Source organism: Ornithodoros turicata, chromosome 3 (genome assembly GCF_037126465.1).
Source record: "Ornithodoros turicata isolate Travis chromosome 3, ASM3712646v1, whole genome shotgun sequence".
NCBI classification, from domain to species: Eukaryota; Metazoa; Arthropoda; class Arachnida; order Ixodida; family Argasidae; genus Ornithodoros; species Ornithodoros turicata.
The window spans coordinates 15,344,103-15,360,138 of NC_088203.1; the positions used below are offsets into that span (position 1 = coordinate 15,344,103).

Here is a 16,036-nt window from a genome sequence, read left to right on the forward strand (position 1 = left end):
TTTTGCGCTTAGTATGGTACGCGAAGGCACATAAACATAACATTTGCAGATGTTCTCCGTAAGCAATTCAAGGAGATCAATTCAAGTACGCCGACTTGTACTTTTATTTTTGAACAAATATGACGACAGATTTTAACAAAGGATATATGGCTCACAATGATAAACGCTGCTGTACGGTGATGCACTGTCGGTATCCTGACACCTTACCTTCGAATAAATTTGTTATTCCTAAACGCGCAGCCAGCTATACAAACGGCGCAAATCTACGAACAGGTACCGAGCTACATGTATTACAGGCACTTCGGCTATTTTGATTCAGTAAATTACTCGTATGAGAATGCAACTATGTGCGAATAGCAACCTGCTAAGCCAGACAGTCTACGAAATGTGTCAGACAGTCTCTCGGACACACTTTGGGAAGTATAAAATACAGCGATTGCTAATATGGTGGATGCTTCTTCTTGGCCGTGATGAAACATCTTTGGTCTAAATGAGTCTACCTTCGGCCGTAATGAGATGTTACCCAAAAGATTGCTACCTGTGTGACATCTAATTCGCCTCACCCCCCTCTACTCTGTTACTGCAGTGCGGTAGGCACGACCACGGGTTCCCTGGAACAACGTACGTTGAGAAGAATAACTTCTCGAGAGGGTTACGTCAGTCAGCAAACCCAAAAGGTCAGTCATGTGGTGACTACGTAGCATGCTGCACTCCTCGTCGTACTACATCAGAGAGTCCTGTCCGCCATCTTAAACACATTTGTAGTATCCACAATGCATTCGGCTTAGAAAATTACCAAAAATGACCACCAACACAATATACAACAGACGGAATCCTTTCATCAGGGTTTCCGAGGTGCACAACTTTTGCACAACTCTGAGGGGGCGCATATATCACATGACCTGAAAACACGCCTGAACAAACGCAGCATTTCAACGCTTTTCGGTATCAAAGCTCACCACTTGATATTATCAAAGAAAGCAGGAGGCGTTTCCCTTTTTGCACACTGCACTGAGCAGGTGGCTTAACCGCTTGACAGCCTCCGCAAGGGGTTCACATCAAGCTATCCAACGATGGCAGCAGCATGGTTGCTTGTGGGTCTGACCACGGCACTGCTCTTCGTAACAACTGCCTTCTGCGCTGAGGGCAAGGAAGAAGTCATCACGCGAGCTGTTGCGAGCCTGACCGTTGGCACTGCGAGAGGGGTCGTCACATTTAGCATGGTAGGTTACATTTTTCGTTTTAACCGGCAGCTTTGTGGGCCACACCAAAGTCGTTAGCCGCGAAGTTGCGTCGGTAACAGTTGCAAGGGAAGGAAGAAAAGGGGGGAAGCAGCAGTGTTCGGCTGCCACGCACTTTGCACAAGTGCATGTGTTTGCGCACTTGGCTCAGTTTTGTGGATGTTGCCTGTTATTGGCTCACTTGATGCGGACCACGTGCGTGCCATTATTCAGTCATTTCTTGCGCTGTTACGGATGCTTTCAGACATATATCGACACAGTTCCCTTAGAAGTCGACCCAGGACGCACATTCGCCCAGGGTCCGTGAGGCCGACAACGGCGAGCCCTTCCACCACGACCACCACCACCACGGGCCTCCGGGTTGCGGAAAAAATGGTTCCTGATTGTGTGGGCGGAAATGGAACCGGTGGGTTCCGCAACGAAAAATACGGCAGCGTCGTTGTTGACAGCCGATGAAACGGATCATAGCCGACCAAGTGCTAGAATTCATCCGCCTGATTGGTTAGAATTGTGCAACATGGGCTGTCTTTTGATTAGCATTGATGTTTTTATTTAGATATTTTTATTCAGTGGAGCGTAGGCAACGCGACAAGATTAGAAAGCGGTTCTCCAAGGTTCGACGTTGCGCGTATTTCTGTCAGATAGGTACATACCGGTGTTTTATAAAAGGAAGTGCTACAGTGTAGTGAGCAAAAGGCCAAAGTTACTCACTGCATCGTAGCAGTGAAAAAAAAAAGCATATACACGATTTAAACTGAGATCACTAGCCTGAGGGTCAGACTTTACGCTCGCTGTTGGGGGGGGGGGGGGGGGCTGTCCGATGTAGTTCCCAACTCAAGCCCAATGGTAGTATTTTCCTATTGTTGGTGAGACACAGGCTTTATATGTTCCTTCATCTTTTCTATGTCGATTAGTAACTGTCTTCAGCAGAAGCGGAGTTGTAAGGACAATGAAACAACGAATGAGTGGGCGTACAGCTTTTGCTGTCCATAAACATCGACACAGAAAAGATGCAGGAGGCAACTATAAAACATATGTCTGACCAACAGTAGAACTAGCATCCAGCGAATGATATCGCGTTTGTTACTCATTTAACTACGCACAGATTGTATTATCCATTAACATATGAAAAAAAGGTTTTCCAATTTCAACAAATCGGAAGAGCAAATGGTAACACTCGGTTGGCAGTGGTATGTTTCATCAGCTATCCGCAACCACGCCCCATTAAAGCCGTCGCCACACTTAACCGTAACGCGCGATCGCGTGGTCCCGGAGGCGTCAGCTCAGCCAGGCGTTGACCCTGGGTTCGAGACACTGGATATTTCCACACAAGCGCCTCCTCTCGGCGGTGGCTTCGGATTCCCGCATGTTTCACCCACTGGCCTTACCTACGCTGCACTAGCGCTCGTTCCTGGCGCGCGCGCCGGCTGCGACTGAGAAAGGACATTGGGAAGGGAATGCGCACTTGCCCCATGGAGGAGTCATGCAAGGAAGGAGTGAGGATTCAGGAGCGGTGATAGCGGACAAAGCTGAAGTTTCTTTTTCGTTGTTTACGTTCGTCTCAAAATAATGTGCATAGGGTTATGTCGAACCCATAGCTCACTCGCAACACTTATTTATTCCTTTTATCGCAGCAAGGCCACATGAGATAAGCGCGCATTTCCACATTCGTTCTGCAATCGTTCGTGGCCGAAGCGCCCGTTGGGTGAGGGCGCACAAACACAAGCTCAGAAGGTGAGAGCATATCGAGCCATTGCCGACCCACCGTCGAGAGGCGGCGCCTCTGTGCAATGATCCCTATGTCTCGAACACAAAGTCGAAGGTTGGCCTCCTGGTGACGCTGGTGGCCACACTTGCCACGCGATCGCGCGTTACGGTTAAGTGTGGCGACAGCTGTACTCCTTGACGCGAGGAGCCTCCGGGACCATTTTTTCCTCCTCCCCGCTCAGACCCATCGCCCCCCTTTTGTGTGTGTGTGTTACATACTATACTGTTTGACTATTGGCATACCTTTCGCTCGAATAACCTCTTTACATCGCTATGATACGCATGGGAAGATTTCACGTGGCACAGTGTAACACTGTAGCATCTGATACGATACGTAAACTCACGCTGCATCTTAAACTGAAAGGCCTGTCACTTCTGTGACGGTGACGAAATAGTATATTTTAAGACTGCCAAGTTATGCACCCGGCGCATTTGCACCTGCGGCTACCGTTTAGAACACTAAATTGTAATTTCGTAACTTGCCTTATGTCTCACGCTGCGTTGGTCATTCTTACCATTTCCCTCTTTGGCAGGACGAAAACTGCGGTGAAATCCTCGTCTCCGGTAATGTCACGGGACTACAGCCGGGCAAACATGGCTTCCATATTCACATGTACGGAGATATATCTGAAGGTCAGCCTCTTATCATACATGCATACAGCGTAGCTCTAGATAAAGTATCATGCGGTAAGTTATGCAAATGACTGCCTCGCGCGGGAAAAGTTTTGTCAATGGAGCAGGACATGCTCAAAGTTCATGCAAAATATTCTACCAAGCGGCCCTCGGCAACAACTTCTGAGACTCTTGAGCAGCCACATATTACGTGCATGTGCAAAAACAGCCAACGCCGTTTCCTGGCTATCATTGCTGCATTACCACTTGGATTGTCTGGAACCAGTTTCACAAGCGCTGTCAATCGACTCAATCACATAAAACGGTATCTTTTCGAAATTTCAGCCTGAGTTCAGCCTGAATTTAGTCCTGAGGCAATTCCCTTCATAGTTCCTTACCGGTTTGTTGGATTTCTATCCGTCTACACTTGTGCTTAGTTTGATTTTTCTTTATACACCAGGCTGCAGTGGCGCTGGGTCGCATTTCAACCCCACGAAACAGAATCACGGCGCCCCTGAAGATACTGAACGGTAACAACCCTTTCCGACTGAGCTCATATTCCCAACTATAGAAACTCTCATATTCCCAACTCTCTCACAATATTCGCCATGGTGAGACGGAATCCCGTTGGCACGGGGATGGTCTAACGTTGATGTTTGCGTTGAACCGGGACGCAGAAAATGTAGTTTTCCCGTCGACACACGTCGCACACTCCAGCAGGTTTCACAAACGCATGCGGTGAGCATTCCGTTGCGGCGACCGAAGGAAATGGAGCGTCCGTTTTGACCATAGGTGGTCACCGGCACGACTCTACGACGACAGCTATCTCAAGTGGAAATATAAGCAAGCAATTCGAGCGTGCCGCTGTTGCGTCTTTGTGTACCGTATTTACTGACCGCATGTTCGTTCGTCCAGAAACAAGTTTCATATTCTACATGGGAAATTTGTTCATCACGTGTGTTTCTCCGGCCGAGGCTCTCCATGCAAAGAACGCTGCTAATGGGTCCGGACGACTAGCCCCGTACCGGACCGCGAAGCCCCGTCGATAAACCGTTGTTTACTGGTGGGCTTGGCAATCTTCTATCCTACTAAATAAGTAAATACAGATGTCATGACCGCGGAAGGCCCCAGTTTTCCGTAGAGAAAGTGCCGTATGCGTTTACCGCTAAACGATAGCCTTAAATTGTCACGCATTCATTGCAAACTACACTATGACAAGTCGTAAACTCCGGTCCGTTGTCATGCAACCATGCCCTGGAATGACTAGATAAATCCATGTGCAGGCATGTAGGTGACTTGGGCAACGTCGTGGCAGACTCTTGCGGTTCAGCTAGTTTCAAGTTCTACGATCGCCTCCTGCAGTTTACAGGGACAAACTCTATCATCGGAAGAGCTGTTGTGGTACGTACAATAGGTGTAACTTACTTGTCGTCAACTGCGAATTCGCCTTTTTTCGTAGCCTCTTGTAAGTCTTCTAGCGCCGCCTTTATATACGGGGAAGCATAAATGGTAGACTATGTACTCAATGCTTATTGTTTTCGTTGCCCTTCACATTTTTTTTTTCCTTCTAAGCTCCTCCATACCAACATCCTGAGTAGTCTATCTAGTTGCATAAGGCGCGCAGTGGAGATACGATAGCCGGTGGCCAAGGTGTGCTCCTTGCTGTGATACCGCATCACCAAACTGTGCACTGAAGAACCTCCAGCACCGGTTAACGCCGACTGTGTCAGTTTAGACAAGGAGTCGCCGTGAGTCCAACTGTCACGAGTATGGAAACTTATAGCAAACAACGCCCGCCCTCCTCTGTTGCACGTGCTACGAAATGCTTCGAAGTGTCTTCCAGGGGCTGCACGCTGTCCACACTGCTTCTCTCCAAAGATGCTATCGGAGCCTGATAATTTCACTCGCTAGCGAGCCCTTCCTGATTTCTCTTTTTCCTTCGCGTCACCGCCATCGTTGTTGGGAAAAGACCTTGAAGTTTAGGAAATCGGAGCACCCTTCGAATCCATATAGCTGTCAGTCTATCAGATATCAGCCATTCCAAATGAATCCAGGCTTACCTATGTGATGCCACACGCTTCAAAGATTCGAGGAGATTGGATTATCGTGTTTTCGTGCACCTTTCGATCTACAAAACCTAGGTATAACATCACACCGCGCTGGTAAATATCTGGGAGGCTATGTTCGTTAAAGGGACTATGAAACGATTTTTTTCTTTGTTCCGTTCGAAAGAAGACATTTTTCTGAGTCTAGAACCGAAATTTTACTTTCGTCGCGCGAGCGGATTTCTCGGGAGCGAATTTAAACGGAGCGGCGAAGGGAGGACAGCTAGCGCCGCGCCGTGGCGAGCTGCCGAGCGGAGACACAACGGGCAACTTGACGCGATCACGGCCGGCTCAACAACACGTCATCGTGACGTGTCGCCGACCCGAGGAATCCCGCCAGGAGCATGCGCCGTAGGATCCCGCGTATGCGTTCATCGGGAGTGGAAAACTCCATGACAGCAGCTTTCGCGTGATCGGCAGATTTCGGCAGTGGCGGCAGCCACAGCGCGAGCTCGCGGCATTACTTGCCATTGTGCGGAAGAGACATTTCCAGCGCGCGCTCCTCGCAGAGTGGAGCGATTTCGTCCGGAAAAATTTGTGGCATATTAGTTTCTCTGCGGGAAGAACAGTTTCCATCGAAAAAAAGTATGGGGGTTCGGGAAATTTCATAGTCCCTTTAAGCGTAGATAACTTTATGCGTCGAGATACGTAATCGGAACGCTCCTATTGGATAGCGCTGCGCATGGCGCTGCCAGCTGTACAAAAGGCGCGTTCAGATTTTTCTCGACGCAACAAGTCATCTCTACACTTAACGAACTTGGCCTCCCTGTACTGGTAACTGGAGTGCCATGGTAAACGCGCGCACCGCACATTGTGTTGTCATTCGATGCATGATCGTCAAACCGTGCACACCTTACGAGATCAGTTGTCATATTCCTTAGTAATTATTCTCGGAATTACTTGGGACTGGTTGCAATTTTCGTTTTAGGTACACGAGAACGAAGACGACCTGGGTAGGACTGGCCACCCAGAGAGCTCGAAGACTGGCAACGCTGGAGGACGAGTGGCCTGCGGAATCATTGCCATTGCTGCTCCTTGATTCCAGCACAATTCACAAAACGTGTTCAGCTTTAATAAAAAAATATATTTATTACACATCATGCATGTGAGATACGCGTCGCCAACTCTATTTCTCAATAGCGTTGTATTAGCGTTGTATATTATTATAGCGTATTACGCAATATTTAAAAACTGTCTCACTGAAGCACCCGGTACGTAATAATGCCGTTAGTGAACATTATGCGCTTCCTTCCCTGCTCCCAGGCCAACGTTTGAATACTGCCAGAAGCTGCGGTAGACTGAAATATGGTGGATTTAGCCAGGTAGCAAAGGCGGGGAAATAAACCTAATCTGACCCGGCAACACTCATCTCCGTGGACTCGAGCGATCCTGGGTGTTGGTAGCACAGGTACGGTCGTAAACAAAAAATGTTTACGACGCGCGCATGGGTCTGGTATATACTAATATTTATGTTATACTATTTTATGTTTATTCATAATTTAAGTATAGGAAAAGCTATCTGTTGCCCTGCTAGTACACATATACGAAATCATCTACCACCTGAGTACGTTTCCGTTTCCTGCTCCATGCACTGCGCACGTAGGCTCGTTTGTTCGTGCATTCTTGTATCCGTGCCATGTGCTCGTGTATTGTAATGCAGACCAAGATTAACACGTGTGAACAGATGAGTGCTATGCATCCCGTGTAGCTGGCCCCGCGAAACAAATGTTTCGTCATGGCAAGATCGGCCATGATAGCGTGAGTGTTAGCGAATCAGCTGTGCACCAACGATGCCATGTTTTTTTTTTTTTTTTGCTACGGACCCATTATGACCACTCATTCATGAAATACAAACGGCTAATCACTAGATGTTCGTGTATGTCTAGGTGAGGAATGGGCATCAACTGAAACTTGTTTATTTGTGGTTATCACGTACCCTTCGTCAAAACCTGTGATAACTCTATGTAATTTGAACTGATATCTGTCATTAAACATGATATGATTTATTTTTCTCTGTTCTAGTCTGGTATTGCTGCCCTTAGTGATTAGTATGGTCGGGTCAGGAAAAGGGGAAAGGAATACAACGCAAACGAAGTACGCGATTGCAAACCCGCCATGGCTAATTATGCACTGCTTATTATTCATGCTGTTGACGTCATATCTGACGTCATTTATTTACAAAAGAAGTGGTCCGCACAACGGATGGATGGCGCTGACAGTCTCTATCATGGCGTCATCTGAAGACGCAGGGCCCTATGCGAGTTTCGCTACCTGTCTATATACATATACCTTGGAAATACGCTGGAGGAGCAATGTTGCCAGACGCGTCGATGGTCGATCTTATGACGTCACACTTCTCAAAACCAGAAATTATTTTTAAATGGTACTTCCGCCTCACATAGAGGAACAATATTCTGAGAGGTTACAGTGTGAAAAATCTACGGCAGGGTTCCGAACACACTGGAAACAATGTCAGCTGATAAAAACCACCAGTACCGCACCTAGCTACTACCATTCTTCCAAACTCGGAAACACGAATATTGTTTGCGTTGGACTACGCGGGCGTCTTATACCCTTGTCACGCGGAGTGAATTAGTGTCACTTCCAGTGACACTTTTTGGGCTTATCGTCATTCGCGTGCTGTCACACGGCATCTTTTGTAGTGACAATCCGCAGAAGATGCACTAACGATTTAGTACGTTCCCCTAACTCACTTTGCCGGAACAGTGCTTAACCTCGACAGCAGGCTTTGTGATACTATAGGTAAAAATTCTGAGGAAAAGCAGAACGTCCTGCAAGAGCATTGACTGACTATTGACGAGGGCTTTTAAAAATGCCCTTAGTCTGTCGTAGATATACAGGGTTAGTCTAACAAACGTTACACATTTCGACTGCATCGTAAAAGTAGAAGACTGGGTTTAGCCAACCACAAACTTCGCAGACTGATAGCCATTTACATGAAGTTTTGTTGGAATTTTTGGTGATCGTTATGGTCGTGTAGAAGAAAAACTAAAATTGAGCAAAATCTCACTCTATGCATTTTCTATGGCCTATCTTACTCAGAAGCCGCCATTTTCTCCTGTGTGCGCTTCAATTTCATTTCACCACACACAGGTGGCGCCAATATACAAAAGAAGAGGTGTAAAGGAAGACGAGTCACCGCTGGTTTCGTGACACATAACGCATTGGTGCATAACGTCAGAATGGACATGTGACATCGTTGTAGGCAGCGCCGCCTGTGTGAGGTGATGTGAACGTGCAGAAGACACAAGAAAAAAATGGCGGTGATTGCGTGAGATAGGTCATTGAAAATGCATGGAAGGAGATTTTGCTTGATTTTTTTTTGCTGCATGACCATAGTGCTTACAAAATATTCCAATAAAACTTCAGACAAATGGCTATCAGTCTTCAAAGGTTGGGGGAGGCTAAACCCAGTGTTCTATTTTTAAGATGTGACAGAAATGTGTAACGTTTGCTAGACTAACGCTGTACATATGGGGTATGCCGATTTAATTTTTATTTTTCACTATAGCCCTCAGAATGCTTTGCCCCAATGATGATGCAGTATCCCCCTGCCTACCTTATTGTAAGTCAACTTGTCAAGGCCACTGATGTGTACAGGTCCCGACAAAAGTTTACGGAACACGCGAGCGGTGTATTTTCTCCTCGGCGCGACACCCTAGAGGCAAGCGGAAGCTGGTGAAATCAGGCCAGTTCACTGCCTCAGAGGGGTGGACGACTGCGCTCTTAGCGACACGGCGACACACTGCGGTAGTTTCGGCATGATTACTCTTGTATGTGCCCGCGAAGTGAGTTGGATTTAACTGTTGAGCTCGCCAACAACGCGTGACTCAACGATTGTTAAGACTGGGAGCTCGGTGCTGTATCATCGTGATGACAAGGATGAATCATGGTGGCAACACTTTATGGTGTATTGCTTTTATTGGAGAGCCGATATATGATACGTAGACAAGAGAAAGAAAGATGTCTTGTGAACAATTGCTTGATTATGGAACTCAGTGGTGACCAGCTGATAAACAATTGACGCTGACATTGATAAATGATTAATTGATGAACAATTGACGTTGAGTCATGTGTTGTTGGCGAGCACAACAGTTGTGGCAAGCATGCGCAGAAGCGTTGTGAAAAAGGTCCATTCAACGATTTTCCCTGACTTCAGCTGGGTTTTGGCCAAATTCACTGACGGTGCCCTACCCTTCTAGTTGCATCAAAATTCTTTAACACTTGTTGTTTTCCAGGTTGGTAGACACATTTTTCCGGGATCAAATAGCATTTCTCTAGGTTATTGTGTCAGGGGAATGCATACACATGCGACGTAGAAAAATAAGTATATATATATATTTTTTTTATTTTTTCTGAGTGGTTCTGTTCTTCTGCGTGACCTGCTCGAATCAAGGCGCGGCGACAGCAATGATTCCGCACGCCACTCGGCCTCCAGCGTTGCCCGTCTTGGGGCTGTCAGGATGATTTGTCTTTCCCAAGTCGTCTTCGTTTTCGTGTACCTGCAAGAAAATTGGGAGGAAACAGTTCAGAAAGAATTGTCCGAAGTGTGCATCCAGACAGCTCGCACAAGGAACGTCTCAGGAACAAATGTATCGCGTGTTCAATCCAAAATCTCACTATTGCATAATTTTAATCCGTCGGGTGCAGCGTAAGAACCGGAAAATATTTGTGAAGAAGCTACTACGCATAATGGTAGGAAATAAGACAAAGAAATTCCCAGCGCCACCCTGCAACAAATTGCTAGCTCCCCAAAACAAAACGCTGTGTGCGCATCTGTACGAGTTGAGGTAATGACCGCACGGCAGCCCTCAGGCAGCTTATGGCAGCAGGGCCACATGAACCGTTTCAGTGGGTGTTTCCAGAATGCAGCTAAGAAGAGCTGTTAATTGGAGGAGCTCAGAGGATGTTTGTCCGTATCACTAAAAGAGTAGCGAACCGTTCAACTTGACCGCAAGGAGCCTTCGCCAAGCAGGTTCACCACAAACTGTAGACCTGGAAGAAATGTGCAAAAATGAGCATTCCACCTACCACAACAGCTCGTCCGACGATGCAGTTTCTTCCAGTGAACTGCAGAAGGGGGTCGTAGAATTCAAAGGTAGCTGTCCCGCTAGCGTCCGCCTCAATGTTGCCCAAGTCACCTACGTGCCTGCGCAAGGATTTCACCAGGGGTCATCGCGGGGCTAAATTGTTCCTTCACGCGGCCGTATGTTAGGAGAAGAACTGAAGGCCCCGCAAGGGTGCGCTTCCAACCACCCGTTATTCTGATGCACTGGTACGGAGGGTGACTAGGGCGGGTCTTACGCCTTCTCTGTCAGTATATAGCGTGAAATGTGAGCCACTGTTGCTTCGCGGTGACAACTTGGTCTCGGAACAACAACAAAAAGAAAAAAGAAAGAAATATTCCTTGCAAGTTCCAACATAGAGTTTGTCATCGTCGTCCACGGGCCGCCACAAGTTCAACGTTGCCTTGATAACGTAATTTTGTGATAGCTATTCACAACAGACTACTGGCTGAAGATGACAGTCTCCCGGAAACACTTGATGGTCGAAGTAGACAAGCTAATACGTAGAGTATTGCGCGGGTCGGGATTTCTCGACCCGTAGGTGCACTACCCGCACCCGTCCGCGCAACCCGCATAATATTTTCAAAATTCACCCGCACCCGACACATCCCGTCACCCAGTTTCACGTCTCGGTTTCGGGTTTCCGTTTTGAAATTGATGATGATTGAAGTTGAAAAGGGGGCTATTACCGTTCAACGTCATTTGGGCCACCATGGTTCTGCCCTGTGGGGTTGAAGTGCGGACCTGCGCCTTTGCAACCTTGTTCATGAAGACAAAAGAGATAAGCGTGAGTGAGAACAAATGTCAGTCCATTTTCCTCTATGCACCGGACAACCGAAAGCGGGGCCGGGGCGCGACACACTTGTCACTACGACGGCAGGACAGCGCTGGCGAATGGCAGGTATCGGGTGCTCGCTTGCGTTAGGGATGCTTGAGTTATATCTTTAACTGTCTTTCTGATGCACGTTAATCGCAATGTCGAGTCGCCAATACGTATGACGTTGCGCATGTGCGGTGGATATCGCCATCGTCCTGCCAGTAAAGGTCAGGGCGTATAGAACCATTCGATTAGCTTTCAAATGTTACAGGGGAGACACTCCAATTTAAACACAGCAGTGCAAAAGACCTCTCCCTGTTTGTAAAAAATGACGTCATTTGGTAGAGTTCAACTACGCTCAAAGCTGGCGAACAAGGCCTCGCACGAAAGCTACAGTCTTGAGAGGATTACGGTGGTCCCTGAAAGGGACACGACTTTCTGTCCTACTTTTCTTTCAATAGGAAGCAGTCAACAAGTGTCTACTCGTGGAACCTAGAGTCACTAAATAAGCTACGCTTCAAAGTATCGACACTGAGTTCCAAGAGCGAGCATGCGCCATCTTGTTTCCGCGCCAAACTACCCACACGCAGGCGCACTGCGCACGTTAGCGCACGATGCCATCTATCGTGCGCGGGTGAAATGTTCCTTTCGTTTACAAGCAGCAGTTGACGGCCTTGAGCTCACCTTGCCATCTTCGGGACGCTCTGGTGGACAATACATGGATTATCGCACAATAATTATACACGCTAGAGCCCTGCGCGGATGAGATTTTTTACATCCGCATCCGACCCGCATCCGCGCACGCGTGGTCCGCATAAGATCCGCATCCGCAGCATACACAACAGTTTAGATCCGCATCCGATCCGCTGACAAAAACGCACCATCCGCATCCGATCCGCAAAATCCGCACGTTTCGAAGGACGCGTAAAGACCGCCGCAAGCATATGTTGGAATAATTTCGGATATGCTTCCACGCTGTCACGGAAGGACTAATGACGACAAGCGACGGGAAACGTTTCAACAAACGCGATAGGGAGAGACTTCTGGAACGCGTGGAACGCTACCTTGTCGGTGCACGTGCGGTTCCAGACGTCAGAATACGTTCTCTCCTGTCTTGGCCGTGCATGGTCAAAGGTAAACCCAAGCATCCGCCCGTTGTCGCCACACAATGCAAATAAATTGCTAGTGGACAAATTACAGCACGCGGTATATCCGTATCCGATCCGCTACCGATCCGCTGCCTTCGTAACCGAATCCGATCCGCATCCGACCTCGCGCCACCCGCATCCGATCCGCACACCGGAGAAAGTTCTAAATTTTCATCCGAATCCGCAAGCGTCTTGCGGATATCCGCGGATATCAGCTTCCATCCGCGGATGGTGCAGGGCTCTAATACACGCTTCTCTATGATACAGCGAGCATTATGTTAGTCGTCTTTGGTCCCCAATTCGATATCGTAACGGTGTGGTGCGGAAACAAGATGGCGCTCCTGCTCTCCCTTGGACCTCAGTGTCGATACTCTGAAGGGCAGCTTATTTAGTGACTACAGTGGAATCTAAGCCCTCCCTTTCAGATTTCTTTCGGTTTCAGTCTATCTACCAATGTTATGATGACGTTTCTCGAGGTCTATTCGTCATCACGCGTGAAATCGGTATGTAAAATATGTTGAATGAAATTCCCAATCATATGCTTGTTCTTCGACTCTTAGCACAACGTCTGCGCCATGATATCACCGTCAGCAGTCTTCCGGTTTTAGTTTGTGAAACAGGAAGGCTTAGCGAGATCGAGATGAAATTTCTTAAGCTCCGTCCCACACCCTTGCCACGTACCGAAAGGGTACACATGCTAATACTTAATTATGTCATTCATTAAACAAAGCCAAGTGTACATATGTAGTTGACCTTTCTCCTCTAGCACAGAAACTCCAAGTTTGTTTTTATTAACTTCAATTTTCTACATAGCACAACACGTACCGGAAAGCGACCTTAACGGCCCTACCCTTTTACGCGCTATCGAGCTCTTCAACCACAACAACAAGTACATGGTAAATGCAAATATGATAGTCACAAAACCATGTGCACTTAAAACAACAAGCGCCTCGTTAGTATTCTCTGCGTCAACCTTGGAAGTGGCACGAGATTGCCAAGATACAGCACCACATCTCAAGCGAAATCCACTTTAGATGATGGACTATAAACGCTAAATAAGACTTTCCCCCCAGATAATACTTATTTACTTACTTAAGAACAACAATTATCGTTTTGTTTCATCATCAATTGTGCCATTTGCAATATCAAGTATAGGACCCCTGAACCCTGCCCTATACAGGGTGTCTCTGTTAAATCCCCGGGCTAAATAATTCGCGAACCGGTGCACCAATCGAATAACTTTTTTTTTACAAGCATCTGTCCGATACCGCCTAAAACCTGTGCACCGTGCGAATGAGTGAGAGGCTCTCGTTATTTAAATAAAAGTTCAAATGAGTTTCGTAAAAAAACATGACTTCTAAAGCAGGGCGCCGTCAGCATTAAAATGGGTACTACCCCTTTTGGGACCTTCAGTGGACATCGTATGCCACCAAAGCGGGTCATTTGTTGCAGTAATTAATTGATTTCGGTTTACATATTTTTGTCGCGACTGATCGCGGCGAAGTGCAAAAGGACGTAATTCATGGGGTGGACATGGGGAGTGGAAGAGCGTCCTTTTTGCGACCAGCCGCGACAAATATGTTAACCAAAACCAATTAATTACTGCAACAAATGACCCGCTTTGGTGGCATATTTTTCTCTAAACGATGTCCACTGAAGGTCCCAAAAGGGTAGTACCCATTTTAGTGGCAACGGAGCCCTGTTTTAGAAGTTATGTTTTTTTCACGAAACGCATTTGAATTTTTATTTAAATGATGAGCGCCTCTCACTCATTCACACAGCGCCCAGGTTGCAGGCGGCATCGGACAGATACTTGTAAAAACGGAAGTTCTTCGATCGGTGCACCGGTCCGCGAAATATTTAACCCGGGGATTTAACTGAGACACCCGGTATAGCACCGTACCAAACAATAAACCGTTAAAGGTGTGGTACGGTATCTGTCCTATAACAACGTTTACGTGTATATGAGTGATCGGTAGCAGACCTGTAGAGATGTCTCCATACATGTGAATATGAAATCCATGATTTCCCGGGCTTAGTCCTGTCACGTTTCCAGACACGAGGACTTGATCGTAGTCCGAGGGCTGCCAAACAGAAAGAGCGTCCATATTTTTATTACCTGCACGGCGTACATAACGAGCACGTTTTTTGCTGCGAGCTATAACAGCACAGACCTCCTGTAGACTGAAGCGGTAAAAGCGGAGCACTCTGAGCATAATCCGGTATCCTCCGGGTCAAATGGCGGTACGTAAAAGCTATAACGGTTGCGTGCACCAAAGCCGTTCTGACGAGGGGGCGAGAGGGACAGCCACCCCATGCGCCTTTGCCTGACGGGACGCCAGTCCCGGGAGCTATTGAGCAATAAAGAGAGAGTCGAGAGAATTTTTGAACTCGAAAGTGCGGACGAGCGGGTTTTGTGTTTTTGTTTTTTAAAGGGCTTCTGCATGGCTGGAAGGGGGGGGGGGGCGCTTCAGGTCCATCTTCAGGCCCAAGGCACAAGCCTGCCTTGGGACGGCCCTGGTTTAGAGCGCTAGAGCGCACATACCGGAGTTTTAATGTTTTAGGATATTTCTTGCAATTACACCTCTCGCATAAACTTCGTTAAAGTATACACAAGTAGGGTCACATCATATCAGGTTGCATAAAGGCGTACGCTTGTGCTTGACACAACTAAAGACAGTTTTTCTTGCGTCGTTCGTTTTACTTCCTGCTCTCGCTGGAGCTTTTTTCGTCATGGAGCTAGCTAGTCCACCAGACTGCGTGCAAAAACGCCTCAAATGCAGTTTATAAAATATATTGTGCGCGCTTCGACCGAGTTAGCCCGATGACCTGGAATCGATTTGTTCTGCGAAAAAATAACGGTGAAATTGATGTACATACCTTGCAAAAGGTGACTGTCCCTCGTGCTGTGCCCACATTGAGGTCTGCAACCGCTCGGGTGATGACTTCTCCCTGGCCGTTAACATACCACGGTGTGATAGCAAACACCACTGCCGTGGTCAGGCAGACGAGCCACTTAGCAGTCGCCATCAGTGAGGATTTGGAATGAGCTCCTCATACAACCTGTTTAGCCACCTGTTCGGTGCCGTGTGCAAAGAAACAACATCCCTTTCCTTTCTCTAAGAGTGTCAATTGAGGGTATAATGAGTTTGGTCGCGCGTGCGCCTTTGAAGGCGATGGCATCCGGTGTCGGTTTGTTGGGTCGCAATTTCTTATCGGTCTTGCGGAGGCTTGCAAACGTCCGGAAGTAGCTCTTTCT

The 16,036-nt window shown here is 47.4% G+C and overlaps 2 protein-coding genes across 2 annotated transcripts; one reads left to right on the forward strand and one right to left on the reverse strand.

Annotated features, from left to right (window-relative positions):
- Positions 1–1,016: 1,016 nt before the first annotated feature.
- On the forward strand, positions 1,017–6,825 carry LOC135388192 (superoxide dismutase [Cu-Zn]-like). The gene is made up of 5 exons (XM_064617579.1): positions 1,017–1,223; positions 3,542–3,641; positions 4,081–4,150; positions 4,904–5,021; positions 6,654–6,825. Exons 1-5 carry the CDS (start codon positions 1,074–1,076, stop codon positions 6,762–6,764), a joined length of 549 nt encoding a protein of 182 aa, XP_064473649.1. The 5' UTR covers positions 1,017–1,073; the 3' UTR covers positions 6,765–6,825.
- Positions 6,826–10,070: 3,245 nt separating this feature from the next.
- LOC135388193 (superoxide dismutase [Cu-Zn]-like) lies at positions 10,071–15,869 on the reverse strand. Its single transcript, XM_064617581.1, has 5 exons — positions 15,658–15,869; positions 14,762–14,861; positions 11,502–11,571; positions 10,778–10,895; positions 10,071–10,248 (listed from the first exon to the last, which is right to left on the reverse strand). Exons 1-5 carry the CDS (start codon positions 15,805–15,807, stop codon positions 10,138–10,140), a joined length of 549 nt encoding a protein of 182 aa, XP_064473651.1. The 5' UTR covers positions 15,808–15,869; the 3' UTR covers positions 10,071–10,137.
- Between the last annotated feature and the right edge of the window lie 167 nt (positions 15,870–16,036).